Source organism: Phasianus colchicus, chromosome 2 (assembly GCF_987193195.1).
Source record: "Phasianus colchicus chromosome 2, bPhaCol1.hap1.1, whole genome shotgun sequence".
NCBI lineage: Eukaryota > Metazoa > Chordata > Aves > Galliformes > Phasianidae > Phasianus > Phasianus colchicus.
In genome coordinates, this window is record NC_143437.1 from 78,720,231 (window position 1) to 78,733,599 (window position 13,369).

A 13,369-nucleotide genomic window follows, 5' to 3' on the forward strand; every position below is an offset into this window, starting at 1 on the left:
GGACACCTCAGTGTTCCACCATGATGGAAAAGGCTGCAGGCAGAGGAGACAACAGGTGGTGAGTCTGAAGAATGCCCACCCACATGACTTGACAGCCGTAGAAAGGAAAGATATCTGATGTGCAAAGAAAAACCTGAAATCCTCCCAGCCCAATGGGGTGAGCTCACAGGGATTGAGTGCAGATCAAACCTGCCACAGCTCATTGTTGAAAAGGTCCTGTCCTTAAGCACTTATTCCCAGGCAGAAGCATGGGAGCATTTGCAAACTGGGCTCCCTCAGCCATCTGCCCCAGTGTGGCAGAGTGGCAAGGCCTGCACTAGCCCAGCCACCATCTGTGTGGGTACAGTTATAGGGCTGGAAGCACTGATTGTCTCGAAGTGTACCCTGCACAAAACAACACTCATCATTTTATCTTTTAGATCTGTAAGGTTTTTATGGTTTCCATTCTCCCTGGCCATCCCCACCCCACTGCTCACCTCACCACAAGGGTCTGCACAGAGGCTTGGCTAGCAGGCTGCTCAGCACAGCATCAGTTAGTGAAGGAACTGAAGAGCCCCATAAAGAAGCAATAAGAGAACAATTTAATTTATCAGTTCCCACTGGTTGAAAAATAACCAGATAAATCCTAATAACCTGCTTAGGAAATGGCTCCATTTTTCATAACTTGATGAATGATCGTAAGGATTCATCTATGGATACAGACAGACGTTACAAACACAGAGGAAGGAAATAACTAAAACCCAAGGACTGTTTGTCTTTAAAAATACAAATAATCAAATTCATTTGGGAAAGGACTTTGAACTTCAGTTTCGGGGAGCCAGATTGATTCAAGAGCAGCCTCACTCTGTTCAGTGAGTATATACAGATACACAGACACACACACACATGTAAATTCCAGTTTGCTTTTACAGCTATGCTTCACTGTGATTATTTTAACCATACCAACAACTTGAGGACCCCCTTCTCCAAAACAGCAGGCTGAGCACAGGCAGTTCTTGCAATGATGCAATGAATTGTTTAGTTCCATGGGGTTGGGGCTGAGATCAGCAGTCCCTCCATGGAGAAGCAAAGTTTCCCCCATGCTACAGAGAGCATTGGTTGGTTGTGGCAAGGAACAAAGCCAGCAAGGAAAGGATTAAGGGACAGTCAAAGGACGTAATGGCTGTAGATCATCTCTGCTCTTCAAGTCTCTGACATTTCAACATTCACCAGCCATTGCTGCAGCTACCTTAAGTGAAGCAAACGCCAAATGAGGAACGGCTCGATAACCAAAATAGTGGTTTTAATACAAGAAAATGAGATAGAAATCACTTTAAAAGTATTAAAATGTTGCAGTAGATGAGGTAGCTAGGTTGTAAGAAAAAAAGGGAGAGAGAAAACCTAGGTGAAGAGATGGCTAGGGGGAGAAGAAAAGATCACTAAAAGGGAATAACAGTTATGATTTTTCTAACCTTGTCCTTGTTCCTTTTTACTCTGCAGGTATTAACACCTGAATGGCAGCCTGCTCACACTCTCCTGCCCAAGTTAAATCATGGAAACAAAGCACAATGCTGGAGGGTTACAACAAGAAATACATAGAACCATTCAAAGTGCACTTGAACAAGGTTGTGTTTTGTTCTTCCACTGCTTCACTGCTCATTAGAGAGGCATCTTTGGGCATCCCTGACGTGATGCCTGTAGACATTAGCACTTTAGCATCACAGCAGGACAAGCTTGGTATTTTTTATGGGATAAAAAAACTGAGCCAAACTACACTAATATGTGACACATACCTCTCAAGTGTCCCTTGACTTGAGGCACTGCTCTGCACCAGGCAAGGAAAGCCTACAGCACTGGCTTCCATCCACGATTCCTGCTGGAGGTACCTTCCCCACATCTTCTGCACAAACCAGCCGAAACCAACCAAACAAACAAGCAAAAACCATATTTAAGCTGACCCTCTGTTACAATACCCTGGGTTAGCAAATAGAGAGTTTGAGTTAGCTGAGCCATCTGAGCACACAGAAAGCTGCAGTACTGCACTGTAAATGTGTGCAGGTGTTGAGTCATTCAATGCCTGCCAAGTCCCAGGTTGCCACTGAGCAGCAATCTTTCCCTTATGCTTCCTCTGTGCAATCGCATCTCACCTGCCATTGAGACCTACCACCTGGATATGCTGTTCAAGGCCAGCCAGGCCCCATCTCCAAGCTTGCAGAGATGAGCTGGCTCCTCCATCTGTCTCCGTCATGGCTTATTTCCTCCCTGCCATGTATCAGGCTGCTCTGACTCAGCTGCTGGATGAAGGCACTGTTGGGCCGCTGCCTGCATTGTCACTGTGCAGAGTGCTTCTGTCACCCGATGAAGGTCACCATCCCTACATCACCCATGCAGTTTCACTGCCCCAGCTCAGACAGAGGAACTTACCCGACCCAGGGTGAAGCGAAAGGGATTTTCAGGGTTCTGATGTCATTTCACAGGCTGATGTTATCTTCCATCAGTCATGCCTCAGTAAAGTCCTATGCATGAAGGGAAGATGGCAATGGTTTTACCATTCATTTGGTTTATGCCAGAGCCCTGGCAAGCCAAACTGCTTTTGTGCAGTGGAGCTTCTTGCTGACACCCAGGTGCAGGGTAGAAGCAGCAGTGTTGTCTCTGTTAGCTCCCCCCAAGAGCTGAAGGAAGATCCCAGCACCCCCAGCTGTGCTCCTCCACTAGCACCAGACTCTCTACTCGGACAAGCACAGCAGAGTTAACCCCAAAAAAACTGCTGCCTGGAGTGTAACAGCCATGATCATCTGCACCGCTTCATCACCCGGGTGCTAGTAAGGGCTGTGGTGAAATGACTGGAAAGAAACTGTCCATCTGCAGACCAGGTCAGTTAGCTAAAATCTGCTTGGGATGCACAAAACTGGAGCTAGCAGCAGCTCACACACTACAGAGCTTGCAAACACTGTAAAAGCAGTGCAACCACAGGCGTAACAAATTCAGACAATTTCTGTTTTCAGCAAGTACTCAGCTGCAAGCAAATGGAGAGAGAGTAAATGGGAATGATTTAATTATCAAATAAAAGTAATTAACTAGACACAGGAATCAACAGGGAATCCTTTTCAAATACTGATGGCACATTACCGGCAGTTGTGGAATACTTATCCACTGACCTACATGAGCAAGAACAGATTCAAGTTTCTGCCCATAATGTATTATGATTGTTTTGGCTTTTTTTTTCCCAAAAGAGTCAAAAATTAGGTTTAAAAAGGCAACAAAAGAACTTACAAACATTTCAAAGCAAATAACATAAACCCAAAGCTGGAAATGACTCACTGTTGCACTTGTAATACCAATATATGAAATATATTCATATGTGATGACAAAATTAATTAGTGTGGCTAATGAGATCATTTAGTACCCCAGTACAGGAGTGAGGACAATTAGCACAACATTACAGTGGAGCCAGTACCAAAAGGCTGAGGGACAGACCATCTTCTCCCAGTCTCTTGCACCCAGCACCCACCTGCTCTCTTGCCCTTCTGCCAAGGGCACGGAATGGTCAGTTTCAGCTGAAGTTAAACATCTGAACTCCACCGTTCACTTTTGGGCAGTGATCCTATTGCAACCAGTGGAGAATTAGATCTCATCAAGCAGAGATGCTGGGAATGACTGAGATGCAAGACTTGAGTTAGAAGGTGTGACTGAGGACCTATGGGAGATTAGAACCCCTCCAGAATTCCAAGTGAAGGCCAGGCAGGATACATTACAGCCTCTCATTTGGCACTATGCATGAACAACATGAGGCAGTCAATGCAATCAGTTCAGCTTACAGAATGAGTCAGATTACTCTAAAAACTCTTACTAGCAAGCTCAACTGCCCTGCTCAGCCAAACACATATATAGTTTAGCACTTAAATATAGGTGGCTTAACTCTAAGCTGAATCCCACGCACAAGCTCCTGCAGGAAGCAGTGGGACTGCACCTTCCACATGTCCCATTAACTCACCACTGTTCCTCATGGCTTTGCTGAACTTGAACCGGATCCTGCCCACGTGCTGTCTTCCAAGATTCAGCAGAAATTTTAAGAGCTGCAGCCAGGGAACATTTATAGGATTGGAATTTTGCTCTAAATTATTCTCCTAAAGGTACCAACTCCCAAGCACGGTGTCAGCCCATCACCCAGATAACAACCCTTTCTTTCATATGCACAACATGTCCTGCATCCCATCTTATGTATTTACTGGGGATTTCAGCAATTTATTTTGAAAATTCAGGCATACACTAATCTCAGCACTAGCACTTTATGTAAGCTCGCAGAAAAATAATCAGGCATCAGCTATCCAAGCCCCAGAAAACAAAGGGCTCCATTTATATGCCTGAACAGAAGCACCTAGTGCCATTTGAGATGCCCTAAAGCACCCAAGATACACATGGGGTTGGCAGATATCACATAGGACCTACGGAAGCGGTGGTTAAAGACCTTGCAGGATTCCTCAGGGTGTTTCAGATGGTACTTAATGCCAAAATAAAAGCAAATGAATTAAGTTCTAAAATTCTTGTTTATACTGCAGTCAGATTTATGCCTCCTGTATCTAACAAACATGTACCTTGTGGAGCTGCTAGAAGAGCTACAAAAGAACTGCATCCTTATTTCGGGTCTACTGAAATCTGGCAGGACTTGCAGATTGTGTCAGCTTATTTTGTTATGAACATAAAATGCTCACTGAACCCCATGAGTTGCTATGATAACAATCTCTGCCAGCTTGCTGAATGGATGCCTTTCAGTTGCTGCCTCTGAAGTTATGTTGCTAGAACAGAGGTTCAGCAATATACCCAAGCACTGTGAACACTGTTTTTTAGCCACGGAAGCAAGATAGCAGTCTGAACAGATTCATGAGCACAGAATTGATTATCAGACCATAAGAGTGGAAGGTCATTACACCAAGACTCCTGGCTACCATGGTGAAAATATGCTACTATGTAATCCTCTTCTAAAAACATACAGTTACACCAAGGAGAACACTTCAAGTGATTAAAATTGTTTTCTTATTACTTGGTGCAATGCTTCTTACTGCAAAGTTTTTACGGCACTGCAGTCTTAGCTGCATGAATGGAAACAAGCATACATGTCTTTGTAGTTAGTAAATCTGTGGTCCCACGAAGGCTCTGTATGTCTTTCTTGAATTTCAGCCTGCTGTCTCAGGACCCAGCATTGAACTACATACAGTAATTATTCATTTCTAGCAATTAATATTGAATGAGCAGGACTTGATAGATTTCTAAGTTTTTGTACAAAGAGAAAGGAGCAGCAACAAGATTTCTCTTTAGAAGGAGACAGTAATAGCGAAACTACCAGTAGGGTATTCCAGGGTAAATTGGACAGTATTTCGTCTCATATCTTTTGCATGATATAATTAATCTAATTAAGAAACCTTAGCAGCAAAGAAAAAGAAAAAAAAAACAACAACCACGAATCGTCTTTGGTTTGTATTAGCGAGGAATTTAATGAGACAGTTATTTGTATGTATCAGCATACACCTTCCTTTCCAATTAGAGCCATAAATTATTTTTCCACAACACTCTTTCAACAGCAGCACCTGTGAGGTTACATGAGTGCACACTGCCATCTAGGCAGGTTTATGGGAACAGCACAGTACCTTCAAATACGAACCGTCCTTGCCTGGGAAAAAGATTCTGTTATCAAAAGTGGTGGAAAGAGGAACAATTTGTATATGATTAAAAAAATGATGCATCACAATTCGCTGAAAATACAAAAAATACTCTTCAAACAATGTAGCATTCTGCATTGAGAAAATATTTTCTACATGTTTATTGAGAAATACATTATTTCTGCATTTCCATACATGTAAGTTAATTTTAAATTCTGCAATACATTAGAAAATGCTTGTAGCGACGAAAAATACAAATACAAGGCATATAGTATTAAGGCTATTAAAGACAGCACATTTTAATTTGGCAGTACTGTATCTATTTTGTATGTTTTAAAATACAGTAACAGCACATTTTAAAAAGACAGTTAATAAAATATCTATTCATTTTCTACAAAGAGAAACTTTAAAATTTGTTTTTCTTCATAAAAACGAAACATTTACCATCACATGGGACAAAATATGAAACACATAATGCACCCATTGTATTTAAAACAATTAACAAATTCTATGCACAGCATTTACAGAAGACTTACAGGAAGAAGACTTTCAGAAAAGACTTGACTAATAATGTAATTTTGATCAGAAATATTAATGAACCGATTACTTTTCAGTTGTGTTACGACAAAATGTCTTCCTCCTCCTTTCCCTCCTGTAAGATAATGTGGGCAACAAACTATGAATGCAGAATCTCAGACAACATGGCAGCAAGACCTGAAGCATTATAATTAAGCACCTTCCATTGGTAAATATTTTTTGAACCTGGATCTTTGAATTGAGTTCTACTGGAAAGCAAGCATCAGCCCATCTTAGAAACAGCAAAGTAGACAACAGAGATTGCTCCTGAGGTTTGGGAGAGTGTGATGAAAGTTGCTTGGTAGCCCTGTGAAGCTGCTTTGAGATGTGGGTACGAGTACAACAACACTCCTGAGAGTGCTGGTCCAAAAGCCAAATTTCTTCTGGATTTCAGTGGATCTGCTCCAATCCCCCAGATAATCAGAATGGATGATGGACAGGCAAGGGGAGAGAATATCCACTGACATTCAGAGTGAAGTTACTCTCTTGAACTTCATCTTTGGTGTGTTTCAACAATCATCCTCGGGGTTGCCCTGAACAAATACAAAAGATATTCCTCTTTCTCCCCAGAGGAACTGCCTTAATTAGTGAAGAGATGTAATTTGGCTACTGGCAAACTTTTTCCCACCTTCTCACCCCTCTACTCCTTCTCTCCAAAATTAAGAAGCAACATGTTATTACACATAGATTCATTTGCACAGAGAGAATAGACTAGGAACTGCTGAATTCACAGTGTAGATGGTGGAAAAGTGAGAAAAGCTGTTACCAAAAGAATTCACTAACAGGCTTTGAAACTACTGTGCTACATCTGCTGCTTTTTCAGCAGTCCTGGAATGTAGGACAAGAGAGGACAACTTTCATAGCAAGCATCTTTGTTCTGTCCTTAGCTTGTCATACAGAAAAAAAAAAGGATACTATCAAAAACCTGGCAAACCTCCACTGATCTCAGAAGCTCTCATCCTGGAAGGCTGGAATTCTTTTTGTACTTTGTGACATTCAGTGCTGTTTATATTAGTAGGAGAAAAGCATTCCTGTTTAATTTTATTGTATAGTCTTTTTGGTAATTCTGCATTTCTATGCCCTCACTGACAGAAAATGTTATATGCAGTGTCTCCTCTCCCAACACCAGCATGAATCTTGCAGTGTATCAGCACATTTTTAAAAAAAAATCGCTCACATGCAAACACATTCCACTTCTAGAAGAAAAATATCAAAGACAGATATAAAAGACAGCATTGGGGTGAACCAATGGAGCTTCTCAACTAGAACAACAACACATCAAAATTTCTCCTCCCTCCTTGAGAAAAAATGGAGTTCTCATTTCCTTTGTAGGAAGGAAAATTGGTATCTGGGCACATTTTACATATGAAGTACAGTCAACAGAAAGGCAGCTCACCAAACAGGTTAAAGGGGGTTTTAGTCACACCAGCTGGTCTGTCTGTGCAAGGTTTATTTTGTTGATAATACAGTCAAAATTCCAATAGCTTCTTTGGGATTTTCCAAAACAATAACAAAACCAAGAGACCATGTCTGTATAATATGTTTTATTGAATAAAATCCTGCTTCTAACATTTACACAATTAAGTTTAGAGATGTAACCTTGTGAACCACTGCAATGTGTAACATTCATAAAACGTCTGATATATCTTTAAATACATCTGACACTACTTATTATAGCAATCACCTGTCCATCACCAATTTCATAATTAATGAGGATTTGAACTTCCTGAATAACAGCCAAGATAAATACTAAGGATAGTTGAGTTCAGAGAAAACAGTCTGCTATGTGAATTCCAAAATCATTTTTAGTAAGTGCCAACAGTTTTGAAGACTTCTGTATTTTCCTGTTTTTCCTCTCAGCTCTGCAGAAGAAGATAACAAAATAAATTATATATCTTAAGGCAGAAAGTAATATCCACAATTTAAACACCTATCATTCTTCATAGTAATCTTCCTTTTTAAATTTATAATGCTCTCTGCAGTATATATATATAAAAATCCTTTATCAAATATACATTTGGATTAAATCCACTTCTAACCATTGGTGAAAAGGTAAAGATAAGTGAATTGAGATGCTTTGCTTCAAGTTGCCTAATTATGCAGTGTGATGTAAACACCATCAGAACATCAAGATGTCTAAACTCTAACAGTGTATTTACTTAATGTCTTAAAAGTTTCATTACATTCTTAATGCTGCCCAAGAAGAGAGCAGAAATTAGAAATGCTGTAATTAAGAACTGATGTCTAGTGAGAAGACAATACTATGTAAATGTTATGCAAGGAATCATGTGTTGTTTTTTTGTTAGAGCTCTTCTAGATATCCTATTAATCTGTTATTACATTGATGAGAGGTGCTGTAAAAAACTGCAGTCAATACCTTTACTACAGATTACATAGATTCTCAGGAAGGTTTGAATGCAAGATTAAGATACTTAGGTACAATCTAGCAAAAAGCCATCTTAACTCGTAGCACTAGTAGACTTGTGTTATCTTTTATTTGGATTGAAAAATAAGACCTGAATTACTGGCCATTTCCATGGTTGTTTTTTTTGTTTGTTTGTTTGTTTGTTTGTTTGTCATCCAGCATTATTTTGTCATTCAAACATTATCAGTCAGGAATGCTGTGATCTGTTCAAACCTCTGGAGGATGTCCTAACCATTTGGGATTCTGTGTTGAAAAAAACCTGGTTATTAGTCTCAAGTTAAATATATGTATGTATTGCCCAGTCATTTCATTTTATTAAGCAAATGGGGAGAAGAGTGATAATTTTCCTCAACTTAACATTTATGAGGTACTGTCTAATAACAGGGGTAATAATAATTATCTGCAGAGAACACTTACTAAACTATGCATTTCACAGGTCTCTTGCTGTTCCCCAGCACAAGTTAGTGTCTGAGAAAGGGTAAGTGTTGATGCCACTTACAAGCCTCTCCCAGTTGTAGCACTGGTTCTGAGCAAAACACATTTGGTGCTGACAACATCTCAAACACATGCTCAAAAAGAAAAATAAATGCAAATCACCTTCCTTCATATATAACATCTTTAAACCTTTAAGAACCATGCTTAAACTTTTTAATACAACAAAACAGCAATGAAAAAAGTTCCATAATGAAGTTAACAATGTGATAACTTGGTAATTTTAGAGGCTAAATTTGTAATAGGAACATTATCACCTTACATAAGCACACAAACTCTTAGGGAGGTCATCTGTTAACAGCTATAGAATTCATTTAAAAATAAACCAGAACACACAAACATGGTAGATAAAGCTGCAAAGGTAAAAGAAAACCACTTGGCAATTTCCTACAGCTCCCCTCAATATATTTGTGTTCAAGAGTGTGTTTTATACACTTTGTTGTTTGCTTTCCTCTGTTTCTTCTTCTCTTTCTTCTCTTCTTTTTTTCTTTCCCAAATGAGTGGCCAGAAACCACTACCCAGGAGCTGTACAACCATCTTAATCTCACTGCCTCTTCTCTCTTTATCTTTTTTTCCCAGCTACAAAGAGTTGTCTGGAACCCAGATGCCTACCTTGAAGCTATTTGTCTTATACCTAACCTAGCTATAAATTTTAATAACCAAGAAGTTGCTGAAAGATACAGATTTTGCTCTTGCCTCTGTCACTGGCAGCTATACAGTATGCATTGTCAAACTCTATCTTTGAGCAAGAAAACAATATGTAATGTCAACCTCAAGATAAGCAACTATGTGCACGTGAGGCACTGTCAGCACAGGTTGAATATGTTAAACTCAGATAAAAGACAAGAATAACTGCTGTGAAAAAGACAGCATACTCTACATGTTTACAACATTCTCCTAAGAAATGCTACAGGATGTCAATAATGGGTGATTTTGGATACATGCTGTATGGGGAACTACATTATTTTTGAGGAGATGCTGCCTCAGTGGTAGATTTCCCATTTTGCATACAGAAATTCAATTTTCAGCTACCGTGGGAAACAAAGATGGTGAAGTGCAAAAAGTCATCCTGGAAGAAAGTGTGTATACAGACGAGATTGACATTAAGTACTGACAACTTTCTCCCCTGGCCCTAAATCTAATTCATAGCTTAACTTTTGAGTAAAATGGACACAAGAGGGCGCTCCTAATATAGGGCCTACCTGAGACCCACGGCCTTCAGCATCAACAGTGACAAATTCCTTTACCTATTAGAAGATCTCTTTGTTCCAAAAGAAAGCCGGCCAGTTACGGTTTCATCTGCATGTTTTTTTCTTATTGAGACTCAATCTCAAAATCTATCGATTTACTTAACTAAAGGAAGATCAGAACACAGTGGACGATTAAACTTTAATTATTAAATACCAAGAGTTCTACAGTAAGAACACCCAATAATTTCTGAAGTCGTGGTTGGCCAATGCACAGCCAAATACTGCTTGGTATGGTATTAAAATGAAATCAAAGACAAAGACAACAGAGATGTGATAAAAAATAGACTACTTCATAGGTTAGGGTGCCTAAAGGCTCTGCAAATAGAAATCTCTCCGTGATGACATTACAGAATCACAGAGTCAAGAATGGCCAGGGTTGGAAGGGACCTCAAGGATCATGAATCTCCAACTCCCCTGCCACATGCAGGGCCACCAACCTCCTCGTTTAATACTAGACCAGGCTGCCCAGGGCCCCATCCAATCTGGCCTTGAACACCTCCAGGGATGGGGCATCCACAAGCTCTCTGGGCAGCCTGTTCCAGCACCTCACCACTCTTTCTAAAGAATTTTCCCCTGACATCCAACCTAAACCTCCCCTCCATCAACTTAAAACCATTTCCCTTCGTCCTGCAGTTGTCTACCCTTTCAAAGAGTTGATTCCCCTCCTGTTTGTAGGCTCCCTTTAGGTACTGAAATGCTGCAATGAGGTCACCCCACAGCCTTCTTTTCTCCAGGCTGAACAAGCCCAGCTCCCTCAGCCTGTCTTCGTTGGGGAGGTGCTCCAGTCCCCTGATCATCTTTGTGGCCCTCCTCTGGACCATCTCCAACAGCTCCCTGTCTTTCTTGTACTGGGGGCTCCACACTTGGATGCAGTATTCCAGATGGGGCCTCACAAGAGCAGAGTAGAGGTGAACAGTTATACAGAAGAATGTTTTTTTTAGAACAAATATTAAGTATAAGCCTTATAGCCATATTTGGATAGAATTGTGGAACACTACAAATGCTTCCTACACTTTCAGTGCTCTGTGCACACTTGTCATGCAGTGCCTATATTCAGTGTAAATCAGGACTTACTATTTCACAAGATTACAAGTCCACCCCAAATAATGAAAAATGCAATTTAACAATATGATTTTCCTGTGAAATAATAGCCTTTAAATATAGGTGGAAATATATCTGATCTTACTTGACAGGATACAAGAAATTTAATTTTCTGATTAAGGAAGGCAATTAATTTCAAACACTGAGTTCAATGGCACTACTAAAAAATATTCAGACACTTTTCAGACTAAAGGCCCAAAGTCATTACAAGTAATTCCTGTGAAAGAAAAAATAAATGGAAGAGTGGTATTTTATCCTCAAACCTTGCAATCACCCTGTTAAAACAGTTTACAAGCAAACTACCATTGTAGAACAGTATTTCTCACCTGTGTTACTGGTCAGTAGTTAATCATTTTTCGAAGGGCATCATAGCATTTCCATTTGTCTGGGATGTAGAAAGGCTCAAAGATGTGAGGGAAAGGAGTGTCATAGCCACAGACTCTTGAAATAGGAGCCTCTAAATTCAAAAAGCATTCCTCCTATTAACAGAAACAAAATAAATGTTAGTGAGGCCATTATTTGCTAGAGTCTTGCATCACAAATTGAGGTCAAATGAACTTTGCCAGACGGACAGTCCTGGAAACTGAAACCTTCTATTTATATCACAGCATAAGTAGTCCAGACCAGAACATTGCTTCCTTTTGCCCAAAGATCCATATTAAAATAACAACTTCTATTAATGTTATTTTCATTTGCTACATGTGTGCTGCATTAAGTTGTACTCAGGTTATACATAATACATCTGCTATACATCCAGACAAATGCTGCCAAAAAACAAATATTTTAGGAACAAAGTAGTAAGAGTTTCTTTCCTGCACCACTTTTAATCATATAGCAAATCTATGTAATCTAACAGTGCATATATTTCTTGGACAACGAACATCACATTTAAATTTCTTTGTACCTTTCTACAATTAAGACTCTGTCTGAGAAGTGCTAAGCACTCGTGGAAATTATGAATTTGAACTTGAATTTCCACATCTCCAACCCCATGAGTAAAACGCATGTTTTACACAAATAAACACAACTTTTGTTCTATTCAGAGATCAGATTTAGCAATAACAGAGTTTCTTCACTCAACCGACCAGTGCACAAAATATTGCACTGCGTTAACCTGAAAATAACCTGTGGGAATACATATAAACTGCTACGATATTTAATAACTGAATATATAGTAGGGTTTGAATACTGCTAGTCTCAAGTACAAGAGTGAAGGCATAGGCCCATTCACAACAAGAGAATATAGTTTCTCACATTAAACGAACATTGATGTTAGTTATGTCATTTTCCACCAAACCATAGTATATCTATTTGCTTTCCAGAGCGCACAAATGAAGAAACTAAAGACATCCCTGTTTTCAATGAATGTTGCCTTGCAATTCATGGTGGCCAAACTCTACCATACTCTGCTTTATATACATCATGATATATGGCAGCATAGAAAGTACTTGTAACACACCACGAATATAACAGTTTTTCTCCAGCTACCACTTCTGTGCATTTGAAGTGGCATAATTCTTTGAAGGAAATAAAACATTCAGGTGGCTGTGAGAATTACGGTTACACTTGTCATATGCTAAGTATCTGGTCACAATAAAAGAAGTCACAACTCGTCAGTGCAAGCACACAAGATGATGTTCTTAATCAGTGGCATTACACTCAGAAATATGATAGAGCCAGCAAGTTGTATATGCTAATTCAAAAAATTTATAGTCTTTAGGCAAATTCCTAAACCATCTCCCCTCTTAAGCTTGAAAAACAAGTGACTGGCCCATCAAATAACCTAACTTAAATTGATTTTTGTTCACAGCAGCTGCTAAAAGCTAGACTGTATGAGAAACAACTGTTCACCTGATCAAGAACAGGATGCTGCAACATCTGCTGCATAG

General features: G+C 39.7%; 1 protein-coding gene across 1 annotated transcript in view; it reads right to left on the bottom strand.

Moving 5' to 3' along the window:
* Positions 1-5,456: 5,456 nt before the first annotated feature.
* The window catches only part of BCKDHB (branched chain keto acid dehydrogenase E1 subunit beta), a 112,040-nt gene continuing 104,127 nt past the window's right edge, over positions 5,457-13,369 (bottom strand). The window contains exons 10-11 of the mRNA XM_031610910.2: positions 11,807-11,959; positions 5,457-8,074 (exon numbers count right to left, since the gene is read on the bottom strand). Of these exons, the coding sequence (XP_031466770.2) occupies positions 11,819-11,959 (141 nt within the window). The 3' untranslated portion in view covers positions 5,457-8,074; positions 11,807-11,818. The remainder of the gene's footprint in view (positions 8,075-11,806; positions 11,960-13,369) is intronic.